Source organism: Nannobrachium achirus, assembly GCF_963921795.1.
Source record: "Nannobrachium achirus genome assembly, chromosome: 12".
Classification (NCBI taxonomy): domain Eukaryota; kingdom Metazoa; phylum Chordata; class Actinopteri; order Myctophiformes; family Myctophidae; genus Nannobrachium; species Nannobrachium achirus.
Window position 1 is genome coordinate 12607721 of NC_137832.1, and position 24159 is coordinate 12631879.

The following is a 24159-nucleotide window of genomic DNA, read 5'->3' on the forward strand; positions in this document are numbered from 1 at the left end:
GTATTTTTATGCAAACATTTATAGCTCAAATGTTGCTTCTGGGGGGTCCCTGGAACTAAATAGAACACGGCCATGAAATATTCAAAGACTTGCACTTTCATGATTTTTCAAAAATTGCAGATCTACAAGCCTGCAGCGCCGCGCTGTGAGCTTGTATGTCTGCTATTTTTCAATATTCTTTTTTATTTTTTATTTTTATCCCACGATTTTTGTAACCCATTTTTTCACCCGGTGCCAATTGCGTCCCCGCCATGGTAACAGCCGCATGCTGAAACGTGCCCAAATTTGGAGATGACTGACATCACTGATATACGTCTGGGTTCTCCAACATTACATAACACATCTACTGTGCAAGGACGTGTGTGTGTGTGTGTGTGTGTGTGTGTGTGTGTGTGTGTGTGTGTGTGTGTGTGTGTGTGTGTGTGTGTGTGTGTGTGTGTGTGTGTGTGTGTGTGTGTGTGTGTGTGTGTGTGTGTGTGTGTGTGTGTGTGTGTGCGCGCGCGTGCGTGCGTGCGTGCGTGCGTGCGTGCGTGTGCGCGTGTGTGTGTGTAGCCTATGTATTTGGTGAAAAATATGATATGTGCTTTCTCTCCTCTCTCTCCTCCAGGGCAGAGCACCAGCCCCCTCATGTCCTCTGCTAGGTTTGACATAGTGCGGGAGATGCCCCACTACGACCAGGTCCCCGTGGGGTCCCTGTGGCGGGACCAGGAGCCTCCGCGGCCCCTCCTGCAGGCGCTCAGCGCCGACCCGCTGCCCCCTCCCCCTCTGCCGGACCACCCCGCCGTGGGACAGGTGGACCTCTACCCCCCAGGTACGCCACTGTTAGAATGATCAACCCATTTAGATCTGAGGCCCCATTCTACAAATGTCTTCTAAAGCAGGGGTTTTCGGGGGTTGACGGGGCACCCTGGGGTGCCGCGACGGCAGTCCAGGGGTGCCGCGAGATAATTTGGTAATATTTGTAATTTATTTGGACACTTAACAAATATTTAGTATCATTTTAAACTTTAAGTACAAACGTATTTTCAGTCAGTTCTAACCAAAATGGCTATTATCTCAACCTTTTCCTCGCAACATAATCACTAAAATATTGTCACTGTCGGGATGAAACCTTGTATCTCCAAGTTTCAAATGTTTGTCTTTTGGTAACGCAAAGCCCTGCTTCATCATACAAGACTGTCGCACAAAACTAGCGAAAACGGCCGATTGTGTGCTTGTAGATCTGCTGTTTTCACTAGTTTAGCACATTTTATAGATGATAAATACAAAACGAACGCTTTTGGACATACCAGGTTTCCACCCGACAACGACGACATGCTATAAATATAAGGTGCTGGGAGTGAAAATTATAATGTAGGGGTGCCTCGGATTAAAAAAGTATCTATGGGGTGCCCTGAGACAAAAAGAGTTTGGGAACCCCTGCTCTAAAGCACTGGTTCTCAACCTGTTGGTTTGGAGGGGTCCACAGAGTATTTTGGGGGTCCCCAGATGATTAACTTAATGTGCAACATTGTTTTCTCACTCAACAGTAAACAAACCAACATAACGTTTAAGTGTATAGACATTTCTAAAGTATGCACATTTCTAAAGTGACCATTTAAGGACTTTTTAACAAATTAAATATTGGTCAAATTGACAAATATTTTAGGCAGCAATTGTGAAAACGCCTCGCATTGCGAGGCGTTGTGAGCATGTAGATCTGTTATTTTCACAATAGAACTGTGTTATACAAAATGTACTACCTCAACTCTTAGTGCTCGTCAGGGTGGGGGGTCCCCAGTTAAAATATGATTATTTTGGGGGTCACAGCCTGAAAAGTTTGAGAACCACTGTTCTAAAGTCTAAAGGTTTTCTGAAAAGAAGGGGGAAAAAAATAGTTTCTATATTAGTGGTTCTCAAACTTTTTAAAATCAAGGACCTCCAGAATGACATGTGTTTGGCCGCCAACCCCCATCTGAATATATTTTGTTCCAGGGAGTAAAAAATATCTGCTTTATATATATTCAAAGATTTAAAAAAATATATTTATTCAAAGATTTGCACAAATCTTCTGCTTTTTAAAAAGCAGAAAAAGTATAAAATTAAGTGTTCAATGCCAAAAAAGACAATTAAATTATTGGTCACGGTGATTTTGCATGCAAATTAATTGTCATCTAAACATATAATAATACAGCCCCACCTCCGGTTGGCACCGGTGAGTCGGCAGAGCGACTGGACGGTGACCGCGACGGCATGGACATCAAACCGGTTCACCGCTTCGTTCCCGACTCCGTCAAGAACTTCTTCCGAGGCAGCACGCGTGGCAGCGGTAAGGGCCTGTCGGGATGTGCATAACGGACAGTGTTGCCAGAATTATCGTATTTAACATGAAACTATCGTACACAGCCAAAAAAGAGAAATCACCTGCGTAAAAAAGTAATTTCACAAAAAAATGCGTCTTTAGTGTAAGAAACAACCTTGTTTGAGACTCCTGTGTGACAAAAACGCATCAGATATGCTGCGTGGAGGCAGGAAACTTCCTGGAGCTTACACAAATAAAAGCCTAAAACTGGTCTGGAAAGACACAACCGGTGTTTTTAATGCTTCCAAGTACAGATCTAGGGTCAAATTGGCTGATTTCCTGGATTCTTTCGAGAAGCCAAACCTGATCCCAGATCAGCAGCCAGGGAATTTAGTGATTTCACACTCTTTTTTTTTTTGTGATATGCCGAAATTATCGTACATTTGCGCATTTTTGGAATTATTGATCGTACATCGTACAGAGGGTCAAATTATCGTACAAATGTGATAATTATCGTACATCTGGCAACACTGATAAGGGACCACAATCATTTTGAACTAAAATCTTTGCTTCTGGGAGGTCCCTGGATTGAGATGGGGGAATCGGCTGCCAAATACATCCTTGTATTAGGGCATTAAAAAAAAAGTCAACAGGTCGACTCAGTCGACTTCATTACACAAGTCGACTCCCACCAGACAAAGTCGAAAGTTGAAGTTGAAAAGAAATAAAAAATAAATCCTTTGTATTTTTTCTATCTTTATTTTTGCTCCATGTGTGGGTCTGTACAGGATTCAAACTGTAGGATTGCTTATTGTCAAGGACAGAATGATCCAATATTACAGTGGTTTTCAACCTTTTCAGGCCGCGACCCCCAGAATAATCATATTTTAACTGGGGATCCCCCCACCCTGACGAGCACTAAGGCCTAGCAAAATAAATCCTTGGTTTCCGGTAGGCTGTAATTTTAGGGCGGAGTAGGTAGGGAATTTATTTTATTTTATTTTTTATTTTAATTTTTTTGTGGGCATGATGGGTAGCAAGGAATTTTATTTTATTTCCTCATGGGAAGGATGGGTAGGTAGTTTTTTTTTTTTTTTTAATTTACAGTTTTAATTAATTATTTAAAACAGCAATTTTGAATTACATTTTAATGTTTAATTTACAGTTTTAATGAATTATACAAATGAAAACATATTTCAATGTCTTCTCTTATTCTGAAGAGATTAAGAAGTCGACCACCGTCTGGAAGTATAATTGCATTACGAAATCGACCACCATCTGGAAGTCTTATTGCTGCTAGGCTGCTAGGCAACATATCTTATTCTGAAGAGATTGGCCACCGGAAGTGTTAGATTTTCCAGCTTAGATTTGACAAAGGAACACAGCTTGGCGAGCGAGCGAGCAGTGATAGTCGCAGACGCACCGCACCCAGGCAGAGAGACCAGAGCCGTTTCTGGGCCCATGGGGGCCCTAAGCGTGATTCTGCTATGGGGCCTTCCTGCGGGCGCGAGCGTAGCGAGCGCCCACGAAAACATATTAGGCCTTAATTATTTTTATCATTTTTTAATCCATTTTATAATGGATATATATATATATATATATATATATATATATATAAATGAATAAATAAAAAACGACAACAACAGGCAACGTATTTTTGCTATGTTTGATTTGTTCTTTTCTTATTTAAAAAAAAAATGAAAACTCCCCCATGGGGTGCTGGAACACCTGCAGCACCCCTAGGCCCCCTTGCCTACCCCTTGGTAGGCATTTCGCCTACCAAAATGTAATTCCTGGCTACGCCCCTGCACTGGCAGAGTCCTGCACAGCAGCCACTGTGCCAAATTCACTTTCACTTTCAGCATGTGGATGCTCGGAAGCAAAGAAAGTCACCACCGTTTGATTTGATCATTCCTTAGTCAATTATGAAGGGATTTCAAAAATGTCTCCATATTGATTGGGAAGTCTACTTCGCAGAGGGCCTTCGGCGATTCGCTAATCGCGAGATTTCGCATCGCGATTTCGGTTTGAAAAGGATTAACCATGCAGCACTTGTTCTTTTCTGCTGAGGAGGGGGCGGTGGGGGTCCTTTAGATCGGCGGGGCCCTGCGTATACGGCTCGCCGGCACTGAGAGAGACACATGGGGGTCCGTAACACAAGCACTGTTGCCGCGCAGTCTTTCAGAGGAATGCCACGCTGTCATAAATGTTTAGTCTCCATATCACGTCTCTCTGTGGCTGTGCAGGGCTGAGCTGTACTGGTGTCTGAGCTGCTAATGTTGTTAGCATCGCTGCCACTTGTTCTTGTTGACTGAGCGCCACTCAGTCTGTCCCCCAATTGTGTGTGCGCGTGTGTGTCTGTTTGGAGGAATACACGTTGTCACGTAAACTCACATTAGTTTAGCCTCGGGAACCAGGGACAGGTCCTGACTTCGCGAGTGTGGTCGCAGCAAATATATTTTTTGTAAGACGTTTTTGATCGACTCGGTCGGATTTTGACTTTTTTTTTTTTTTTCACTACAAATGCCAATAAAAACATCTGGGTCGCACGTATTTAATAGGGTCGGTCGCCTACCGGAAACCAGAATATTCTTTTGGTAGGCCTAAGAGTTGAGGTGTTACATTTGGTATAACACGGTTCTATTGTGAAAATAGCAGATTTGTGAGTATGTGGATCTGCTATTTTCACAATTTCTTCCTCTATATATTTGACAATTTGGACAATGTTTAATTTGTCATTTTAGAGGTAGTAAAAATTCCTTAAATTGTCAGTTAAATGTGAAGATACCCTCTATATACTTAAACGTTATGTTGGTTTGTTTACAGTTGAGTGAGAAAACAATGTTGCACATTAAGTTAATCATCTGGGGACCCGCCAAAATAATTGGGCGGTCGTGTGTGATGTGATGACGTCATCAAACGATAAAGTCGACTTCAACTCAACTTTTTACTGAGTCGAGTCGACTTGCAAAAATCATGCCCTAGTTTGAAATGACGTTGACCCCTGCCTGCGCACCCATCGCTAAGCTTTAATCAGGGGTGCATAAGACTCTGTTGCCGGGGGTCTTTGACACGAAAATGTATGAGAACCACTGATGATAGAAACACACAGGTTTTTCAAAAACCTTTGAAGGATTTAGAAGACTTTGTAGATTCGGGTCAAAAATATTCAAAGACTTGCAAAGATGTTGGTGCCGTACTGTGAGCTTGTATATCTGCTATTTTTTAATAAACTCAGGTCAAAAAGAAAGGAAACTTGACTTCGGTCCATTATATCTCCCCTTTAAAAATAACGATTTGTATTGTGTTTTATATCATTTTTATCGTTGATTCATCACCTTTACAACAAGGTACAGTTTGTATCAGGCATTCGTGGAATGAGCCAACATTCGGTCCATTATGTCCCCCCTTTATTTATGTCAAATGGTATTGTGTTGGGGCGCCCGCTGGCCTAGTGGTCAAGGCGCATACCACATACTAGGCTATGATGCCTGCTGGCGTCGCCGGTTCGATTCCCGATCCGGACGACCTTTGCCACATGTCATTCTCCATCTCTCTCCCCATTTCCTGTCAGTCTACTGTCCTATCAAATAAAGGCATAAAAAGCCCAAAAAAAAATTGTATTGTGTTTGATATCAGTGTTATCGGTGATTTGTCACCTTTACAACGAGGTACAAGGATCTGGCATTCGTGGAATGAGCAACACAGCCAAACGTGTGGGTAGCGCCCCTCCAAAAATGTACAAAATGGCCTGGCAGGCTTGCAATACTGTTCTTTTGGTGTTCACCTCTGTTGCTTGGAGCATTGAATGATTGCACTCTCCCACAGTAATAAGGAAAAGAAAAAAACAACACATATTGGCCATTTTTACACTTTGTTAATGTTAAGCTCAGTGTCAGGGAAGCCCACAACGAGAGTAAATGACAGCAGAACAGTATATTGCAAGCCATTTTGGCAAAACTTTGGTCGGCGCTCCCCACACGTTTGGCTGTGTTGCTCATGCCTCGAATGCCCGGTGCTTACAAGCTGTACCTTGTTGTAAAGGTGACGAATCAACGATAAACATGATATAGAACACAATGCAATTTGGTATTATTAAAGGGGAGATATAAAGGACCGAAGTCAAGTTTCCTTTCTTTTTGTGCTGAGTTTAGTTAAAGCATAAAATAATGGTTAAAGTAATAATGCGTAATAACACGTTCCCAGCCTTAACTCCTGGTGGTTAATGTTAACCCATTTAGGCCTAGAATTATTGAATGCTTTAACCAGTGAAAAATAGCAGATATACAAGCTCACAGCGTGGCACCGAGTGCCACGCTGCGAGCTTGTAGATCTGCTATTTTTGAAAAAGTTGTGAAAATGTGTGCAAATTTTTGAACATAATGTATTTTTAAAGCGAACGTTTGTAAATCAAATTTTGCTTCTGGGGGGTCCCTGGAACTAATGATTTGAGATGCGGGTCTGTGACCAAATATCATTTTGGGGTCCTTCACATGAAAAAGTTTGAGAATCACTGACATAGTAGTCTCTCAAAACAGACTAACTGAGCGTCAGTTAATGTGAAAAGGACCTTTTCTTTGACGATGGCTGGCCAGATTGCTGATTTTCTTTTTTTCAAAAATCTTAGAAGGATTCAAAAGACACTTATAGAATCGGGTCAAAATTGAAATTTTCACGATTTTTTTAAAAATAGCAGATCTACAAGCTCGCAGCGCGGCACCCGCTGTGAGCTTGTATATCTGCTATTTTTCAATAGTTAAAGCATAAAATAATGATACACAATAATGTGTACCCGTTCTGAATGTTAACAGGCCCAGGCAGCCAGGGCTGGTCGTTCCCCCCTCCTCCTCCTCCTCCTGTTCTTCCTCCTCCCGACTCCCCCTGTCCGTCGTCGCGGACGGCCCGGACCAACCAGACCACGGCGGGGGTGCCCTGCTCGCCCCCCAACTCGGCCCCTCCGTCCCCCTCGCTGCCGGGCTCCTACCTGGACCCGTACGGTGGCTCCGGGGGCAGCTACAACTCCCGCAAGGAGCGCGACGGACTGCTGCTGGGCGCAGAGGTAAGGCCCCGTCACCACTAGGGATGTAGTCTCGCGTGGCCAGACTGTTGACTCCGCGATTTGGGAAATGCTCCCGTCAACAGTCTGGGGCACGGAAATAGAAACGATGAGTGCGAGATAAAGCGGATGTGACGCAACCGCTCCCTTGGTGCAGTAGCAATAACATGTCTTACTGGAAGCGTTATGTCTCCTTTCAATATTTTTGGGGGTGTTATTTCGTCTTTCTCTGGTGTTGTTGGTGTTACGTCCATGATGTTTTCAAATGTTTTCTTAAACTATACGCTCATAACAAGAATATGCCGCTCGAATGATCCTGTCTGTGTGAGTGTGTTTCTGTTATGTTTCCAATGGGACTACAGTTCAGTGCAGCACTGGCTACTTCCGATACTCGCCTTTCGGGAGCTGTCGTTCCAGACTCTATATAGCATTCGGAGATTGTGGAATAGTTGTCTGGCTACGCGAGACTACAAGGGATGGGACGATATGAAAATGTCATATCACGATTAATGTGACAAAATAAATCACAATTTACTTTATTATCGCAATTTCAAAATCCTTTATCCTGGGTCGGAACATTTGCCAAGAAATAGCTGATCTACAAGCTTGCAACGCGACGCGCTGTGAGCTTGTAGATCGGCTAACTCTTGGCAAAGACATTTGATAGAGAGTGAAAAAATGACTGTATCAAGTACGTATATTATAAGTACCTTTTACCAATTATAGAGGCTGTAAGTGTTACTGGATATGCAGCTCGGCAAATAAAAGGTGAATTGATCCCAGTGCAGTGGATGATATCAGGATGAATGAAATCTCCACGATACGATTATCGTGAGTGTTTTTTATCACGATAAACGATAATTTCGCGTATCGTCCCATCCCTAGTCGCCACCACTCCATAGATAATCGCCTGCCTCGCAATCATCCCAATTACTTTTTTTGCTTTATCATCAGCTTCATTCATCCGTATAACAATGAGTTTGTGAGATTGTATATCTTCTATTTTCTTGAAATGGGGCATTCTTCTGCATAATGAGGCCATATCCTTGTATATGTTTTTGACATGAAAAACCTTTTGAGTAGCACCGATATCGCTAGGATTTAGAAGACATTTGAAGAATCGGGGGTCTCGCGTCTAAATGGGTTAAGTTAAATAAAAAAGGAAATGTCCGCAAGGGATGGGACGATAATCGTTATTATTGTTTATCACGATAAAAAAAAACACCTCACAATAATCGTATTGTGGAGATTTACATTTATCGTGAAATGATCCTCTGTCATGCACTGGGATCAATTCACCTTTTATTTGCCGAGCTGCATATCTGGTACCACTTAAACCCTCTATTGGTAAAACGTATCACTCTCTACCAAATCTCTTTGCCCCCCAAAAAATAGACGATCATACATATCACAACGCGTCGCGATGCGTTGTGAGCTTGTAGATCTGCTATTTTTTGCCAAATGTTCCGCCCCAGGTTAATAGATTTTGGGGATGTTTTGATTATCGCGATAATATCGTGAATATGTAGAGGGGGTCCGTGCTTCATGTGTCTCTCAGCTAAGGGGTCCTTGGCCTGAAAACGTTGAAGACCCCTGGGTTAAAGTTGCTATATGTATTTTTCTGCTGACATAAGCAGTAATTATGCAATTGCTTATTTTTATTTTTTATTTTATTATATTCAGACGGCTAACCATGCTTCCTAAAGAAATGTTGTCTCTGTGACACTTCCTGGGGCCACAATCTGCCTCCAAAACTATCATTTTTATCTGTGAGAAGTTCTGTCATTGGTCGATAGACAGATAGTGGCCCACCTGGTTTTAACCAATCAGGGGGCGACTCTGATCTTGTTCGGATTGGTTAGACCTGTCTCTCAATCCTCTTAGCCCCGGTCGGCTGGTTCATGCACCAATGAGCTGCTAGTGACAGAGCTTCTTACAGATAAAATAATAGTTTTGGAGGCAGACTGTGGCTCTTAAGCCGGTTTTCCACAGGCCCAACTCCACACCACTCCACACCACACCGCCCACTTGTGTCAGGTTTTCCACTACAAGGAACTGGGTAGAGTGGTGTGAAAGTGGTACTTAACGGGGTACCAAAACGGCTCCACTCTCGAGTGGAGCCGTTTTAGTACCCCTATGCCAAGTGAGGCCAAATCAGTGACGTATACACGCTGCTGATACTGATTGGTCAGAGACAGAGTCTCACGGCTGAGCTGTGTCTTTCAACACAACAACTTGAGACAGATTTTAGTATGCAGTCACGGCTGCAAATCAAATATAAAAGCAAAGCCTGTTTGTTTTATATATCTGTTTTTAAAAGAGGACGACTAGGCAGAATTGTGTTCCCCAGCCCTGCAGTTGAGATACCACGAAGCACCAAGAACATTAACCAACACAAACGGTGGACATACACATAGGCTATATCGTCGCGAGTCGCAATTATCAACGGCAAATGCGTCGGCAATCCGTTATTTTATATAGATCTCAGTGAGATGTCTCCTGTTTGTATTTGTAACTGCGTGTGTTGAATGGGGGAACGAATCTACAGTAGCCTACATGTACTGTACTGTACTGTTGCTGCGCTAGCATAGCCTCTACATTAGCTTACTTCTTTGTGTAGTTTGGCCAATAAAGTTATTATTTGACCATGAACATCCCGACGTTAGTCGTCGCTATAGTTGTAAAGACTTGATGAAGACCTGTGTGAGTGTGTGGCATCTAAAACATTGTCCACCACATCTCCGTGTTGAATGGGGAAAAGAATCTACAGTAGCCTACATGTACTGTACTGTAGCTTAGCATGTATGCTAGCGCAACTAGCCTCTACTCTTCTTTGTGTAGTTTGGCCAATAAAGTTATTATTTGACTATGTTCACCCCGACGTTAGTCGTCGCTATAGTTGTAAAGACTCGATGAAGACCTGTGTGAGTGTGTGGCATCTAAAACATTGTCCACCACATCTCTAAAAATAATTAGGAGAGGGGGGGTACTGTAGTGGAAAACCTACATAAAAAATGCGGTGCGGTGCCGTGTCGTATAGTGTCGGGCTAAAAAGTGGTATGGAAAACCGGCTTTTGAAGCACCACAGAGACAAGAGGGAGCATTGTTAGCCGCCTGCTTATAATAACATTTAAATTTAAAATAAGCAATTGTCTTTTTCCTGCTTATGTCAGCAGAAAACTACATATAGCAACTTTAACCCATTTAGGAATCAGAAATTAGCCTACAAAAACAAATATGTTGCTACATACTGTACTTGTACTGTAAGCCCCTCACATACACTAAAATGTGTACCTGGCCTGAATGGGTTAAGTAAAACATTGGAGTATTTCTTCCACCCCCACCTCCAGGCCCTGGAGTCTGTGTCGGAGGCGCCGACGGGGCGCTCGGTCATGACGTACGCCGAGCGCATCGAGGACTACAACCTGCGCTACGCCTACCTGAAGTCGTGGGCGGGGCTGCTGCGCATTCTGGCGTGCGTGGAGCTGCTGCTGGGCGCCGCCGTCTTCGCCTGCGTGTGCGCGTACGTGCACAAGGACAACGAGTGGTTCAACATGTTCGGCTACAGCCAGCCGCAGATGTACGGAGGGCTGGGCGGCGGGGCGCAAGCCTACGGCTCCGGCGGGTCCTACAACTACTCGGGTGAGGAGCGCTCACGCTTTCTAGTTCAGTGGTTCTCGACTTTTTCAGGCCGCGACCCCCGGAATAATCATATTTTAACTGGGGACCCTCCCACCCTGACGAGCACTAAGAGTTTGATGCATTACATTTTTTATAACATGGTTCTATTGTGAAAATAGCAGATCTACATGCTCACAACGCCTCGCAACTATTTTCACAATTTCTACCTCTAATATTTGACAATTTTGCCAATGTTTAATTTGTCATTTTAGAGGTATTAAAAATCCTTAAATTGTCACTTTAGAAATGTACAGATACCCTCGATACACTTAAACTTTATGTTGGTTTGTTTACTGTTGAGTGAGAAAACAATGTTTCACATGACCCCCCAAATAATTTGGGGACCCCTCTGGGGGTCCCAAGCCACAGGTTGAGAACCATTGTTCTAGTTGTCTCCGCTTACTCTTTCCGATGTTATCCAAAGAACACGCACATCAGTTGACAGTATCTCCATAGTCATGGGATCAAGACTGATCTGTCCGATATTTCATACTCGACCCTAATTCACCCCTTTGTCTAGTGCCCCCGTTGTCCCGCCCCTCTCCCCATCCATTGGTTGCTATGTCTTGGTGGGTCACTCCATTTTAATTCAGTTGCTTCGTATTGTTATTCTGTGTGTTCAATTCTAATTTCAAACTTGGTTTCAGTAAAATGGAGCTTTGCTCAGTGGCAGTATAGTGAGTGACTGAAAACAGCAGATCTATGCGAGGCGTTGTGTGCTTGTAGATCGGCTGTTCTCACTAGTTTAAATCATTTTTAAAATGATAAATGCAAAACGAAGTGTTTTGGACATACAAGATTTTCACCCGACAACGACGATATCTGAACTGTCACTGGAGTAGAGGGAACGCCACCGTCGCCCCAAGCAATGTTGTGGCCCTCAGCTTGGTACCCTAGACATAATTCGGCCCTTGGGGAAAACTAATTGGGGAACCCTGGCCTACTATATCACCACCGGTAGCACTGCTTCTTGTTTGTTCTGCATTGGAGCTACGGAGCTATGGACCACCATTTGATGAGAAACAAAAAAACATGATATTTTGTTTGCGTTGAATAAGATTTTGTCCACAATAACATTTCTCCTACATTCTCTAATTGCGTAGTTTTCTTGTAAATTAAGTAGGCCTAATGCAAATGTTTAACAACAATGTAACTCTCAAGAGTCAAAAATCCAAGGGTCCATTTGGTTACCAACTGTATCATTTAGCTGGGGACCACCTGGAACCCCCTCAAGGACCACTGGTGGTCCCCGGACCAACTGGTTGAGGCTGCATTTTGTGGTTCCGCAGATAGAGAGCCCATATATTTTTCACAAAACCTTTTGGTTGGGGGTCCGCTACCAAATGCATATCAATTTGAGGGTCTTTGACATGAAAACAGGGACGTGCTGGCGATTGGGAAAAGCGGGACAACACCCCTGAACGGCCGGTTCATTCCTGGCCGGTCCAGGCCGGCCATTAGGGAAAAGATTAAAATAAAATGTCGGCCTTCGTTCCATTTTAGGGGGCTGGGCGGCCAACAAAGTAAATCGTCAGTGTCGGGTAGAAACCTTGTATCTCCAAGTTTTAAATATGTAAATTATTTCGCAAAGCAAAGCCCTGCTTCATCATACAAGGCCGTCGCACAAAAGTAGTGAAAACAGCAGATCTACAAGCACACAACGCCTCGCACCCGCGAGGCGTTGTGTGCTTGTAGATTGGCTGTTTTCACTAGTTTAAATAATTTTTTAAATGATAAATACAAAACAAACAGTTTTAGACGTACAAGATTTTCACCCGACAACGACGATATCTGAACTGTCACTGGAGTAGTGGGAACACCACCGTCGCCCCCTGCAATGTTGTGGCCCTCGGCTTGGTACCCTAGACATAATTTGGCCCTGGGGGAAAACTAATTGGGGAACCCTGCCATACATTTTTCACAAAACCTTTTCATTTTAGATACTAATGTCCTCCTCCACAGGCCCCAAGACTCCCTTTGTGCTGGTGTGTGCAGGCCTGGTGTGGATCGTCACCGTCATCCTGTTGGTGATGGGGATGACGTTGTACTACCGTGCCATCCTCCTAGGTTGGTATGGTTTTGCATTTTTCATTAGATTTTCATTTCATTCATTTTAGTTGGTTTTGTAAAATAGATTTGAACTAGTTTAGTTTGCATTTTTGGAAAACACTTAGTTTTGGTTTATTTTGTATTCATTTTAGTGTTAGTTTAATTACGTTGGCGTAATGAGTGGTCATTGTCGGAGGTGAGATTCAAAATCTACAAGCTCACAACGTGTCGCGACACATGAGCTTGTAGATCTGTCACTGGTAGTGAGGTAGACAGATGATGTCACTGGTAGAGATAAAAAAAAGTTTGATTCACAATGTATTGTGTTTATTTTTATTTTTGTGCCACAATATTAAAATCGAATCGCAAAGTTCAGAATCTTTTTTTCTTTTTCTTTTTTTTGGAAGAAAATGTTCATGTCAGAAAGACTGACTGACATTATCTGGCTGTATTGAAGTGTATGATTCAACTTTTCATGGTTTATATTGTTTGTAATTGTTTTAAGTAACTTCGCAAACTTAAAAAAGATCGCAATAAATCATACGAATCGCAACAATCGTTGAATCGTAATGTAATTAAGAATCACAATCGTCCCAACCCTAAAGATAAGGTCGGAAACGCATTTAACTCAGGGGTTCTCAACCTGTGGGTCGCCCCCAAATGTGGGTCACCCCCAAATTATTTTGGGGGGTCTCCAGATGATTAGCTTAATGTGCAATATTGTTTTCTCACTCAACAGTAAACAAACAGTAAATAAATCTTAAGTGTATAGAGGGTGTCTGAACATTTCTAAAGTGACAATTTAAGGACCTCTAAAATGACAAATTAAACCTTAGCTAAATTGTCAAATATTAGAGGCCGAATTTGTGAAAATAGCCGATCTACGTGCGTACAACGCGACTCTATGCGAGGCGTTGTGAGTATGTAGATCTGCTATTTTCACAATAGACCTGTGTTATACAAAATGTAATCCCTCAACTCTTAGTGCTCGTCAGGGTGGGGGGTCCCCAGTTATAATATGATTATTTTGGGGGTTGCGGCCTGAAAAGGTTGAGAACCACTGTTTTTTTTTTTATATATATAAGATAAGAAAACTTTATTGTCCATAAAATTTTGCATAAAATGGAAATGTGTCTTTGGCACACAGCCAGTCAGTCAGTATACAAAAATAAAACATATATAAAATACAACTTTAACTTAAAGCTATACTGTGTAAGTTGCTCAACTAGTGGTCAGAGCTGTATAGTCTTTCGGACGTTTTTCGCCGCGGACCGGGCCTCTCGCCACCGCGTCCGCCTGCAGCTCGCCGAGATCTATCTTTAGAGGGGTCCCTGGTTCCTGTGCGTTCAGGCATTCCGGAGAAACTGACTCCTTCACCCGAGTATGTTGTTGTTATGTTGAGGCAAGCTACTTCCTGAGAAGTCAGCAAGATGTGCCTGTGATTGGCCGGTAGTGTACCATGTGTTTATGATCGGCGATATGATTGGTCAACGTATACACATGATGCAGATGACGTCATTTTGCCGCGAAATTCTCCCCCCCTCACGGCTCATAGAAAACATATAAAGAGAAGGCTTTAGAAGCTGAAATTAACGGAGTGGGGGTTCTAAAACTTTAGCGATTTAACAGTTAGGACAATTTTAAGATTTGTTTTATAAAAAAAGTAACATGGTATAACTTTAACTTTAACTAACAACTGTGCCATGGTTCCCTCCCAGACGCCCCCTGGTGGCCGCTGACGGAGTGCGGCGTCAACGTGGCGCTGGGCGTGCTGTACCTGACGGCGTCCATCATGTACGTGCGGGACACCACGCGCGGCGGCCTCTGCAGCTTCCCCGTCTTCAACAACGGCGTCAACGGCGCCTTCTGCCGCACGGAGGCGGGCCAGACGGCGGCGCTCATCTTCCTCTGGGTCACCACGCTGCTCTACTTCGCCGGCGCCGCCGTCTGCCTCAAGCTGTGGCGGCACGAGGCGGCGCGCCTCAGGAGAGAGGCCCTGGAGGTGGAGGTTAGACACTCACTCACTCACTCACTCACTCACTCACTCACTCACACACACACAACACACACGTTTGTATTACCAGTAAGACACCTAAGGGCGACAAGCGCCATGTCTTGGCCAGTGATGTACAGGGTTCCCACGGTCATGAAATTCCTGGAAATGTTTTGAAATCTGATTTTTTTTTTTTTCAGTACTGGAAAAGTTTGGGAATTTATCAAGGGTCCTGGAAGGTCCTGGATAAAATAGCTATGCATTGTCTTTGGTTATTGATTTTGTTAATACCTCTGAAATGACAAATTAAACATGGGCCAAATTGTCAAATATTAGAGGCGGAAATTGTGAAAATAGCTGATCTGTTGCGAAGCGTTGTGAGCATGTAGATCTGCTATTTTCACAATAGAAACGTGTTATACAAAATTCGTCAACTCTTAGTGCTCGTCAGGCTGCTGGGTCCCCAGTTAAAATATGATTATTTTGGGGGTCACAGCCTGAAAAGGTTGAGAACCACTGTCATACACTACCTGACTTTAGGCATTGCGCATAGCAGTAAGCGTCTTGTTAATGAGCTGAATTATTGTTATATAGTCCTGGAAATTGGGTTAAATATTCTGGAAAAGTTTTGGATACGTTTTGGAAATTAATTGGTAAAAATGTGTGGGAACCCTGGATGTATATCGGAACAGTTAAAACCATATATGGAGAGCCCCGGTACCCATATATGGAGATCCCTGTACTGTAAATGGAGACATTGCTGTGAGACCCCAAACATGCTTACTCAGTTATTCGTTATGTGAAAGTCCTATGACGTCTATCACATCTGACATCATACATACAATCCCTTTTATGCCCATATGGAGATCCCTAACCGAATCCCCTTTATGCCCATACATGGAGATCCCTGCTCTGAGTATCACTGTGATGTCACCTGTGATGTCACACTAGTCACAGTGATGTCACGGGAACCACAGTGTCAGACGTTACCCGTCCGGATGTCCAGACACGGACAAGCTGTGACTGATAGTAAACTGTGACCTATGGTGGCAAGTACTGTTGCCATTTTTCCCATAGAGATTTATAAAAATATTAAATCAATTATTTGAAGCCTAGAATCAAGCCATTGTGAATCCTGGTCAATCATTCCTTTGATTTTGGGAAAAGAAAAATATAAATATACATACAGTATATCAGGGGTTTTCAAAGTGGGTGACGGGGCACCCTGGGGTGCTGCGACGGCAGTCCAGGGGTGTCGCAAGATCATTTGATAGTATTTGGAATTTATTTGGACGCTTGAACAAATATTTAGTATCATTTTAAACTTGAAGTACAAAGTTATTTTCAGTCAGTTCTAACCAAAATGGCAATTATCTCAACGTTTGCCTCACAACATAATCACTAAAATATCGTCACTGTCGGGCAGAAACCTCGTATCTCCAAGTTTCAAATGTGTACGTCTTTTGGTAAAGCAAAGCCCTGCTTCATCATACAAGTCTGTCGCACAAAACTAGTGAAAACAGCCGATCTACAAGCACACAACGCCTCGCGATAGAGCATTTTATAGATGATAAATACAATAGGAACGGTTTTGGACATACAAGGTTTCTACCCGACCACGACAATATGCTATAAATATAAGGTGCTGGGAGTGAAAATTATAATGTAGGGGTGCCTCGGATTAAAAAAATATTCATGGGGTGCCCTGAGACAAAATAGTTTGGGAACCCCTGCTGTATATACACACAGCCACGGACACATTGATGACCCCTGCTCACTATCTTTGTTTTGTGTTTCTCCTACATGGTCCTCAGATGAAGACCATTGGATCGTCTCTGCCTCTATCTGTTGTAAGTGTTGATGGCTCACGTCATTTATTTATTTTCCGTCATACTGAAAGAATGCATTACTGCTTCATCTGAAACCATGTGATGCTGCGTTCCCCTGTGGCAAAGAATGTACACACGAAACCAAAAGATTTACGGCTCACCAGCTCAAAAAACCTGAAACTACTCCGCATTTAAACAACCTGGTTTTCTGTCTGTCTACGGCCAAATCCCTTGGCGCATGGTGTTGGGGTGAAATTGGTGACCTCCTGAAATATTTGACCATCTTGTGGATTATCAGAGTTATGACTACTGTCATTTAGGCCACTGGTTCTCAACCTGTGGGTCGGGACCTCCAAGGGGGTCCCCAAATTATTTTGGGGGGTCCCCAGATGATTAACTTAATGTGCAACATTGTTTTCTCTCTCAACAGTAAACAAACAAACAAAGTTTAAGTGCATAGAGGGCATCTGCACATTTCTAAAGTGACAATTTAAGGACTTTTTAATACTTCTAAAATGACAAATTAAACCTTGGCCAAATTGTCAAATATTAGAGGCATAAAATGTGAAAATAGCAGATCTACATGCTCACAACGCCTCGCAACGCGAGGCATTGTGAGCATGTAGATCTGCTATGGGGGTCTCCAGTTAAAATATGATTATTTGGGGGGTCGCAGCCTGAAAAGGTTGAGAACCACTGATTTAGGCCACATATTGCAAGACCTCAATGTGTGTTATTTGAAGTCCAAAAGATTGTCACCGATTTCACTGTAACACGGCCGTACTGAAGGATGAAGGAGGCACACATGTGACTATTCGGATTTGATCAATCGTGGACATGACCGAGTACAATTACTTGAGTACTGTGTTTAAGTACATTCTTGGAGTATTCACTTTTCCACAAAATTTCAAGGGGCCCAAACTTCCAAAAAAGACATTATGAATTAACCACTAAAAAACTATTTAAAATAGTGGAAATAGCCTATTTAAAAGCTCACATTGCATGGCATTGCGCTGTGAGCTTGTAGATCTATTTTTTGGGGGTGTTCAAAGTTTCAACAGAGCAATGCATTGATATTAACAAGAAAATGGATTTGTAATGTGTACTTTTGACTACCTGACGACTATAGAGCACCGAAGTCTTGACGTAACTTACCTAAAAATATTTTTTTTTAACAAAAAAAGGTTTGAAATAATTCACTGAATGTGCAATGTATCTAGAATACATGAAAGTTTCAAGAAATATATGAAAGTTTCAAGAAAATCTGCTTTTACACTATTACATTTTTTATACAGTAGATTGATTCATTTAAAATAGACTAACTTTTTGACCAATTTTATACCAATTTTAGATTAGTGCTCACTGCTCAGTCACCCTGTAGACAATATGCCTTCCGGTGTGTTCCAAGATTTCTAGCGGAAGTCTGCGTTTAACGGACGTTACGTCATGCGGTGCGGGTCTGTTTACATTCCCCAGCGAAAAAACTAAAATAGATTGTAGCTCTTAACTCACTCTTAATAGGTGTAACATTGCTTGAATCAATGTTTTTGTTTGTATATTGTTTATTGCGAGCGCAACCGACGGAGCAGGAGACGTAGACCGGAGTTAATTTCGTGCAGGGAATACGTTTGCAGGAACACCGCACCGTGAAAGAAGTACAGCTTCCGGTGAAATTCCTACGGCGGAAGTTGAACGCTTTCTGCCTTCTATTGTCACCAGGCTTTTCTCTTCAGAGATGAGTAAGCCTGGCTACGCGAGGCTACTGCTCAGTGGGATAGAGGGCGTCCCGTTGGTGTGTTGCTCACGTATGTCGGGTGTGTGTGTGTGTGTGTGTGTGTGTGTGTGTGTGTGTGTGTGTGTGTGTGTGTGTGTGTGTGTGTGTGTGTGTGTGTGTGTGTGTGTGTGTGTGTGTGTCCTCCCATCATGCAGCTGGGTGCGGGATCCAGGGCGTCGGAGCAGACCCCTCTCCCCACCGTGCGGTCAGAGATCCTGGACGGACCACTGATGTCCCCGGCTCCTCCGCTGGAGCCCCAGATCCTCCGCGGTCACATCCCCGCCGGGCACATCCCCAAACCCCTCATCATCGCTGACTACGTGGCGTGAGTGCTGCTACGATACGCTGCCTTTCTAGACCAGTGGTTCTCAACCTTTTCAGGCCGCGACCCCCACAATAATCATATTTTAACTGGGGACCCCCCCACCCTGACGAGCACTAAGAGTTGAGGCGTTACATTTTCATAACATGGTTCTATTGTGAAAATAGCAGATCTACATGTAGATCGGCTGTTTTCACAATTTCTGCCTCTAATATTATTTGACAATTTGGCCAATGTTTAATTTGTCATTTTAGAGGTATTAAAAAGTCCTTAAATTGTCACTTTAGAAATGTGCACAAACCCTCTATACCAGGGGTCTTCAACAGGGGGTCCGCGACCCCTAGGGGGTCCGCGGAGGTACTGCAAAGAAAAAAAAGATTTAAAAAAAAAAAAAAAAAATCTTTTTCACATTTTTTAAAAAATAAATCATGATTCTATCCATTTTGAATAGCTTGAATACATGATTACTATGCAATTGACAGATTGTTGATATTATTGACATTGGTTCTCAGTTAATAAATAGTATGTTTAGAAATGGTAGTGTTACGGCCCACCCTGCTCGCTGTAACTTGTACATGTTTAAAATAAAAAAATATGTCGTAGCCCCGACCCCCCCACCCTACGAGGTGGTAGGGGGTCCCTGCTCCATCTCCCCATCAGTTTGGGGGTCTCCGGCCTGAAAACGTTGAAGACCCCTGCTCTATACACTTAAACTTTATGTTGGTTTGTTCACTGTTGAGTGAGAAAACAATGTTGCACATTAAGCTAATCATCTGGGGACCCCCCAAAATAATTGGTCCCGACCCACTGGTTGAGAACCACTGTTCTAGCAATTATTTTATGCTTTAGCTGTTGGAAAAATAGCAGATCTACAAGCTCACAGCGCGGCACCGAGCTTGTAGATCTGCTATTTTAGAAAAAACTTGAACATTTGTGCAAGTCTTTGATTATTTTTGACCTGATTCTATAAGGGCGCTTTTCGACCAGCAAAGTTCTTTCTCATTTGATGAACCAGAGGTGAGCTTTTCCACAGAGAACCGAGTTATTTTACAAACCGCGAAAGTTGGTTTCGTTACCGTAAATCCTTGGTTCCTCTGGTTCAATCTGGTGGAAACGCAAGCCGGTTCTCGGCCGGTTTGCAAGAACGAACCCAAGGTTCCAAGAAAGTTGAACGGCACTGGTTCTTAAACCAAGGTTCTTTTGGTGGAAAAGGTATGGCCTCTAAATCCTTCCAAGGTTTTGGAACAACGCATGTTTCTACGTCAGTGGTTCTCAAACTTTTTCATGTCAAGGACCCCTAGACTTATAGGTATTTGGCTGCGGACCCCCATCTCAAAATATGTTGTTCTAGGGACCCCCCAGAAGCAAATATTTGAGTTATAAATGTTCGCTTTAAAAAAGACCTATTCAAAGATTTGCGTAGAGGATTCCATATAGAGGCCAGATGTCTTTTTCATTTTCAGATTGAAGAGTATTCATAGTATTCGAACTGGTCAAACTAGCAATAGAATACATGTTTAGAATCTTCTATAAAACATGAATGATCTCATAGATTTCATTAAACCAAAGGTTAAAGGGCCTTTTCACCTCTGGGACAACCAGATCTTATTTTATTGTTGTTTGGGACACAATCAACACAATCCTCAGGCATTTTTTGAGTTCAATCTGTGTTTTTAGATATTTTAGTATTTCAGCATGCTCTAACGATGTCTGTCATAACTTTAACTGGTTGGCTTTATGTTTTAGAATGATAATGCCTAAACATCATAATTGTACATATTGTACCAATTGTTTGAAACGGTGGGGACCTTCCATGCTGTTTCACAAATCACAAATTAGGACTCCTTGGCCCTGGCAAAAGGTTTCAGTTGTGAGGGGGGGACAGTTGCCGAAATTACCAGGCCACAGAACTCCCTTACATACTGTATGTTTTATACTTCTTAAAATATTAACTTTAAGTTAATAATGGAGCTTGGAGCAGGCTGAAATTTGCAAACATCCAGTCGGTCAAAATGGACCCTTACAAATGGAACCAAATGGACCCTTACAGGCCTGTAACTCAAATGGAACCAAAGGGGCCCTTACGGGTCTGTAACTCTGAGAGTGTACAAATGGACCTTTGTGGGTCTGTAACTCTGAGTGTGCGCAAATGGAACCGACTGGACCCTTACATGTCTATAACTCTTGAGGCTGTACGAATATGCAACCTAACTAGTCTATCCTGTGTGCGTCCCACGCTCCAGGAAGTACCCCAGCATCCACAGTGACGAGGAGAGGGACCAGTACAAGGCTGTGTTTAACGACCAGTATGCAGAGTACAAGGAGCTGCATGCTGAGGTGCAGCTGATGGCCAAGAGGTTTGAGGAGATGGACCAGATGATGCAGAACCTGCCCGGGCGACCCTCTAGCCAAATGGTACACGCACGCACGCACCAGGGACGTGCTGGGCTGGCCATTGGGAAAAGCGGGACAACTCTCGAACGGCCGGTTCATTCCCGGCCGGTGCAGGCCGGCCATTAGGAAAAAAATAAAAATAAAATGTCAGCCTTTGTTCCATTTTGGGGGCTGGGCGGCCAACAAAGTAAATCGTCACTGTCGGGCAGAAACCTCGTATCTCCAAGTTTCGAATGTATACATTTTTTCGCAAAGCAAAGCCCTTCTTCATCATATAAGGCCATTGCACAAAAGTAGTGAAAACAGCAGATCTACAAGCACACAACACCTCGCGGTGCTAGGCGTTGTGTGCTTGTAGATCGGCTGTTTTCACTAGTTTAAAACATTTTTAAAATGATAAATACAAAACAAACGGTTTTGGACATACAAGGTTTCCACCCGACAACGACGAAATATAACTCATGTACAGTAATTGGCCCACTGGCTTGTCACTTGTCATGTTCTGAAATGGCAAATCTTTGAGTAGCAGCAGCGCTATAGAGAGAGAGATCTCTCTCTATAGCACGCAATGAGGGCCTCTCCAACTCTTTTTCCCGGGCTGAATCAGGGGCCCAGCACGTCCCTGGCACGCACGCACGCACGGACGCACGCACGCACACACACCACGAAAACGTTGTACTATACTTGACAGTGGTTTTATCTTGCAGGAGAAGGAACGCATCAATGGCATTTTGCTGGAGTATCAGAGAAAGAAAGCTGTAAGTATTGATACTATCCTTTGCCCAAACAGCTTGTAAGCATCGGGCATTCGAGGCATGAGCTACATAGCCAAACGTGTGGCTAGCGCTGACCAAAACTTTGCCAAAATGGCTTACTGTTCTGCTGGCATTTACTCTTGTTTTGGGCTTCCCTGACAGTGAGCTTAAAATTTTTTCTTTTCCCTATTACTGTGGGAGAGTGCAATCATTCAATGCACCAAATAACAAAGGTGAACACCAAAAGAACTGTATTGCAGGCCTGCCAGGCCATTTTGAAAGATGTTGGAAGGGCGCTACCCACACGTTTGGCTGTGTTTCTCATTCCACGAATGCCAGATCCTTACAATCTGTACCTTGTTGTAAAGGTGACAGATCAACGATTACAATGATATCAAACACAATACCATTTGGCATAATTAAAGGGGAGATATAATGGACCGAATGTTGGCACATTTTTGGGTCGGTGCTACCCACACGTTTGGCTGTGGTGCTCATTCCAGGAATGCCCGGATGTGTTTGGAATAGGGATGCGAGGGTTCGTAGGGTTAACCACTTGAACCCTATCATCCATATTCTGGGGGGAACATTAGCCAACATTAGCCCAAAAAGAATGCCCAGTTCAAATATGATTATTTTGGGCGGTCGAGGCCCTGGAAAGTTTGGGAACTCTTGGTGTAATACCTGGTTTCTTCCCTCAGGACCCGACCTACATGGAGAAGAGGGAGAGGTGCGACTACCTGAAGAACAAACTGGCCCACATCAAACAGAAGATCCAGGAGTATAACAAGGTGGCGGACTGGAGCGACGGCTTCAGCAGCTAAAACCCTTCAGTCCTGTCACGTTCCTCTATTCCACCATCAGCAGCTGAACCCTTCCATCACGTTCCTTTATTCCACCGCGAAACCTAGAGAGTGAGCTTATCTGCCATTTGCGCTAAACAATAACGATTATGGTCCTATCCATGCCATCTTTTTTTCTTGACCTTTATTTATACAGGCTAGGCCCTGCTTCACACCAAAGTGTTTTATTTCATTTTAAATGTTTTATTTTCATTTTAAATGAGTCTTTGTGAGAGTATTTCATGTCTTTTTTTAAGGGCCTTTGCTGCTGTTTAAAACTATAAATTGTGAAAATAGCAGATCTACATGCTCACAACGCCTCGCAATCGACTATTTTCACAATTTCTGCCTGATAGAACTATGTTATACAAAATGTAATGCCTCAACTCTTCGTGCTCGTCATGGTGGGGGGGTCCCCAGTTAAAATATGATTATTTGAGGGGTCGCGGCCCGAAAAGTTTGAGAACCACTGGTCTGGCCAACACCAACTCGCCCTCCAGACTTATTTAACATCAGGGTCTTGAGCTCTACACAGTGTTGTTAGCTAAGCTGTCGCACTGCAGTGCATCTACGTAGGTGGTGTGAACTTCTTGCCCCTGGATTATCGAATTGTTGCACAGTAGTTATTCTCATAAAAGCGAAGATCACCGGGTCTTCCCCTGTTAGGTTTCCACACTAGTTTGCATACTTTCTTGACATCTTTTCTTGACATCTTTGTCATATTTTTTGTGGGGCAGTGATTGTACAATCACATTGTCTCCATCGCGCAGTTATGAATCGGTGGATTCATCTATACCGTAGGATTATTTCCGACCTGCATATCTCTCTCTCTGTCTTTCTGTCTCTCTCTCTGCCTGTCTATCTCTCTCTCTCACGCACACAGATATAAAGGATGGGGACTGCAGAAACTTCAGAACTAGACAAATGACTGCTAATGCTCTCCAGGGTAGTTTAGTAGGTTTAAGATTTTTTTATGTATGTTCTTTTTATACCTGTAGATACTTTGAATATGATTACCTCTGACAATGTTTGCTTGCCATTCAGCTCGTGGGGCTCTTGAAGTTGTTTTTTCTTTCCCACAATAGTGCCATAATTATGATGTCTTACGATGTGAACCCAGAACCTGCTGTTCATATTCTTGTTGCTCAGGCCGTACTTTTATACTGTGCATTTACTTTTTGTT

General features: G+C 43.1%; 1 protein-coding gene across 1 annotated transcript; it reads left to right on the plus strand.

The window, feature by feature from the left end:
• Positions 1-627: 627 nt before the first annotated feature.
• Positions 628-22958, plus strand: marveld2b (MARVEL domain containing 2b; the record flags this gene model as incomplete). The annotated part of the gene is made up of 11 exons (XM_080738454.1): positions 628-811; positions 2174-2308; positions 7093-7340; positions 10688-10979; positions 12981-13085; positions 14786-15075; positions 16875-16910; positions 18819-18988; positions 21229-21400; positions 22087-22137; positions 22836-22958. The coding sequence occupies 11 exons, from the start codon at positions 628-630 to the stop codon at positions 22956-22958; spliced, it is 1806 nt and encodes a 601-aa protein (XP_080594580.1).
• Between the last annotated feature and the right edge of the window lie 1201 nt (positions 22959-24159).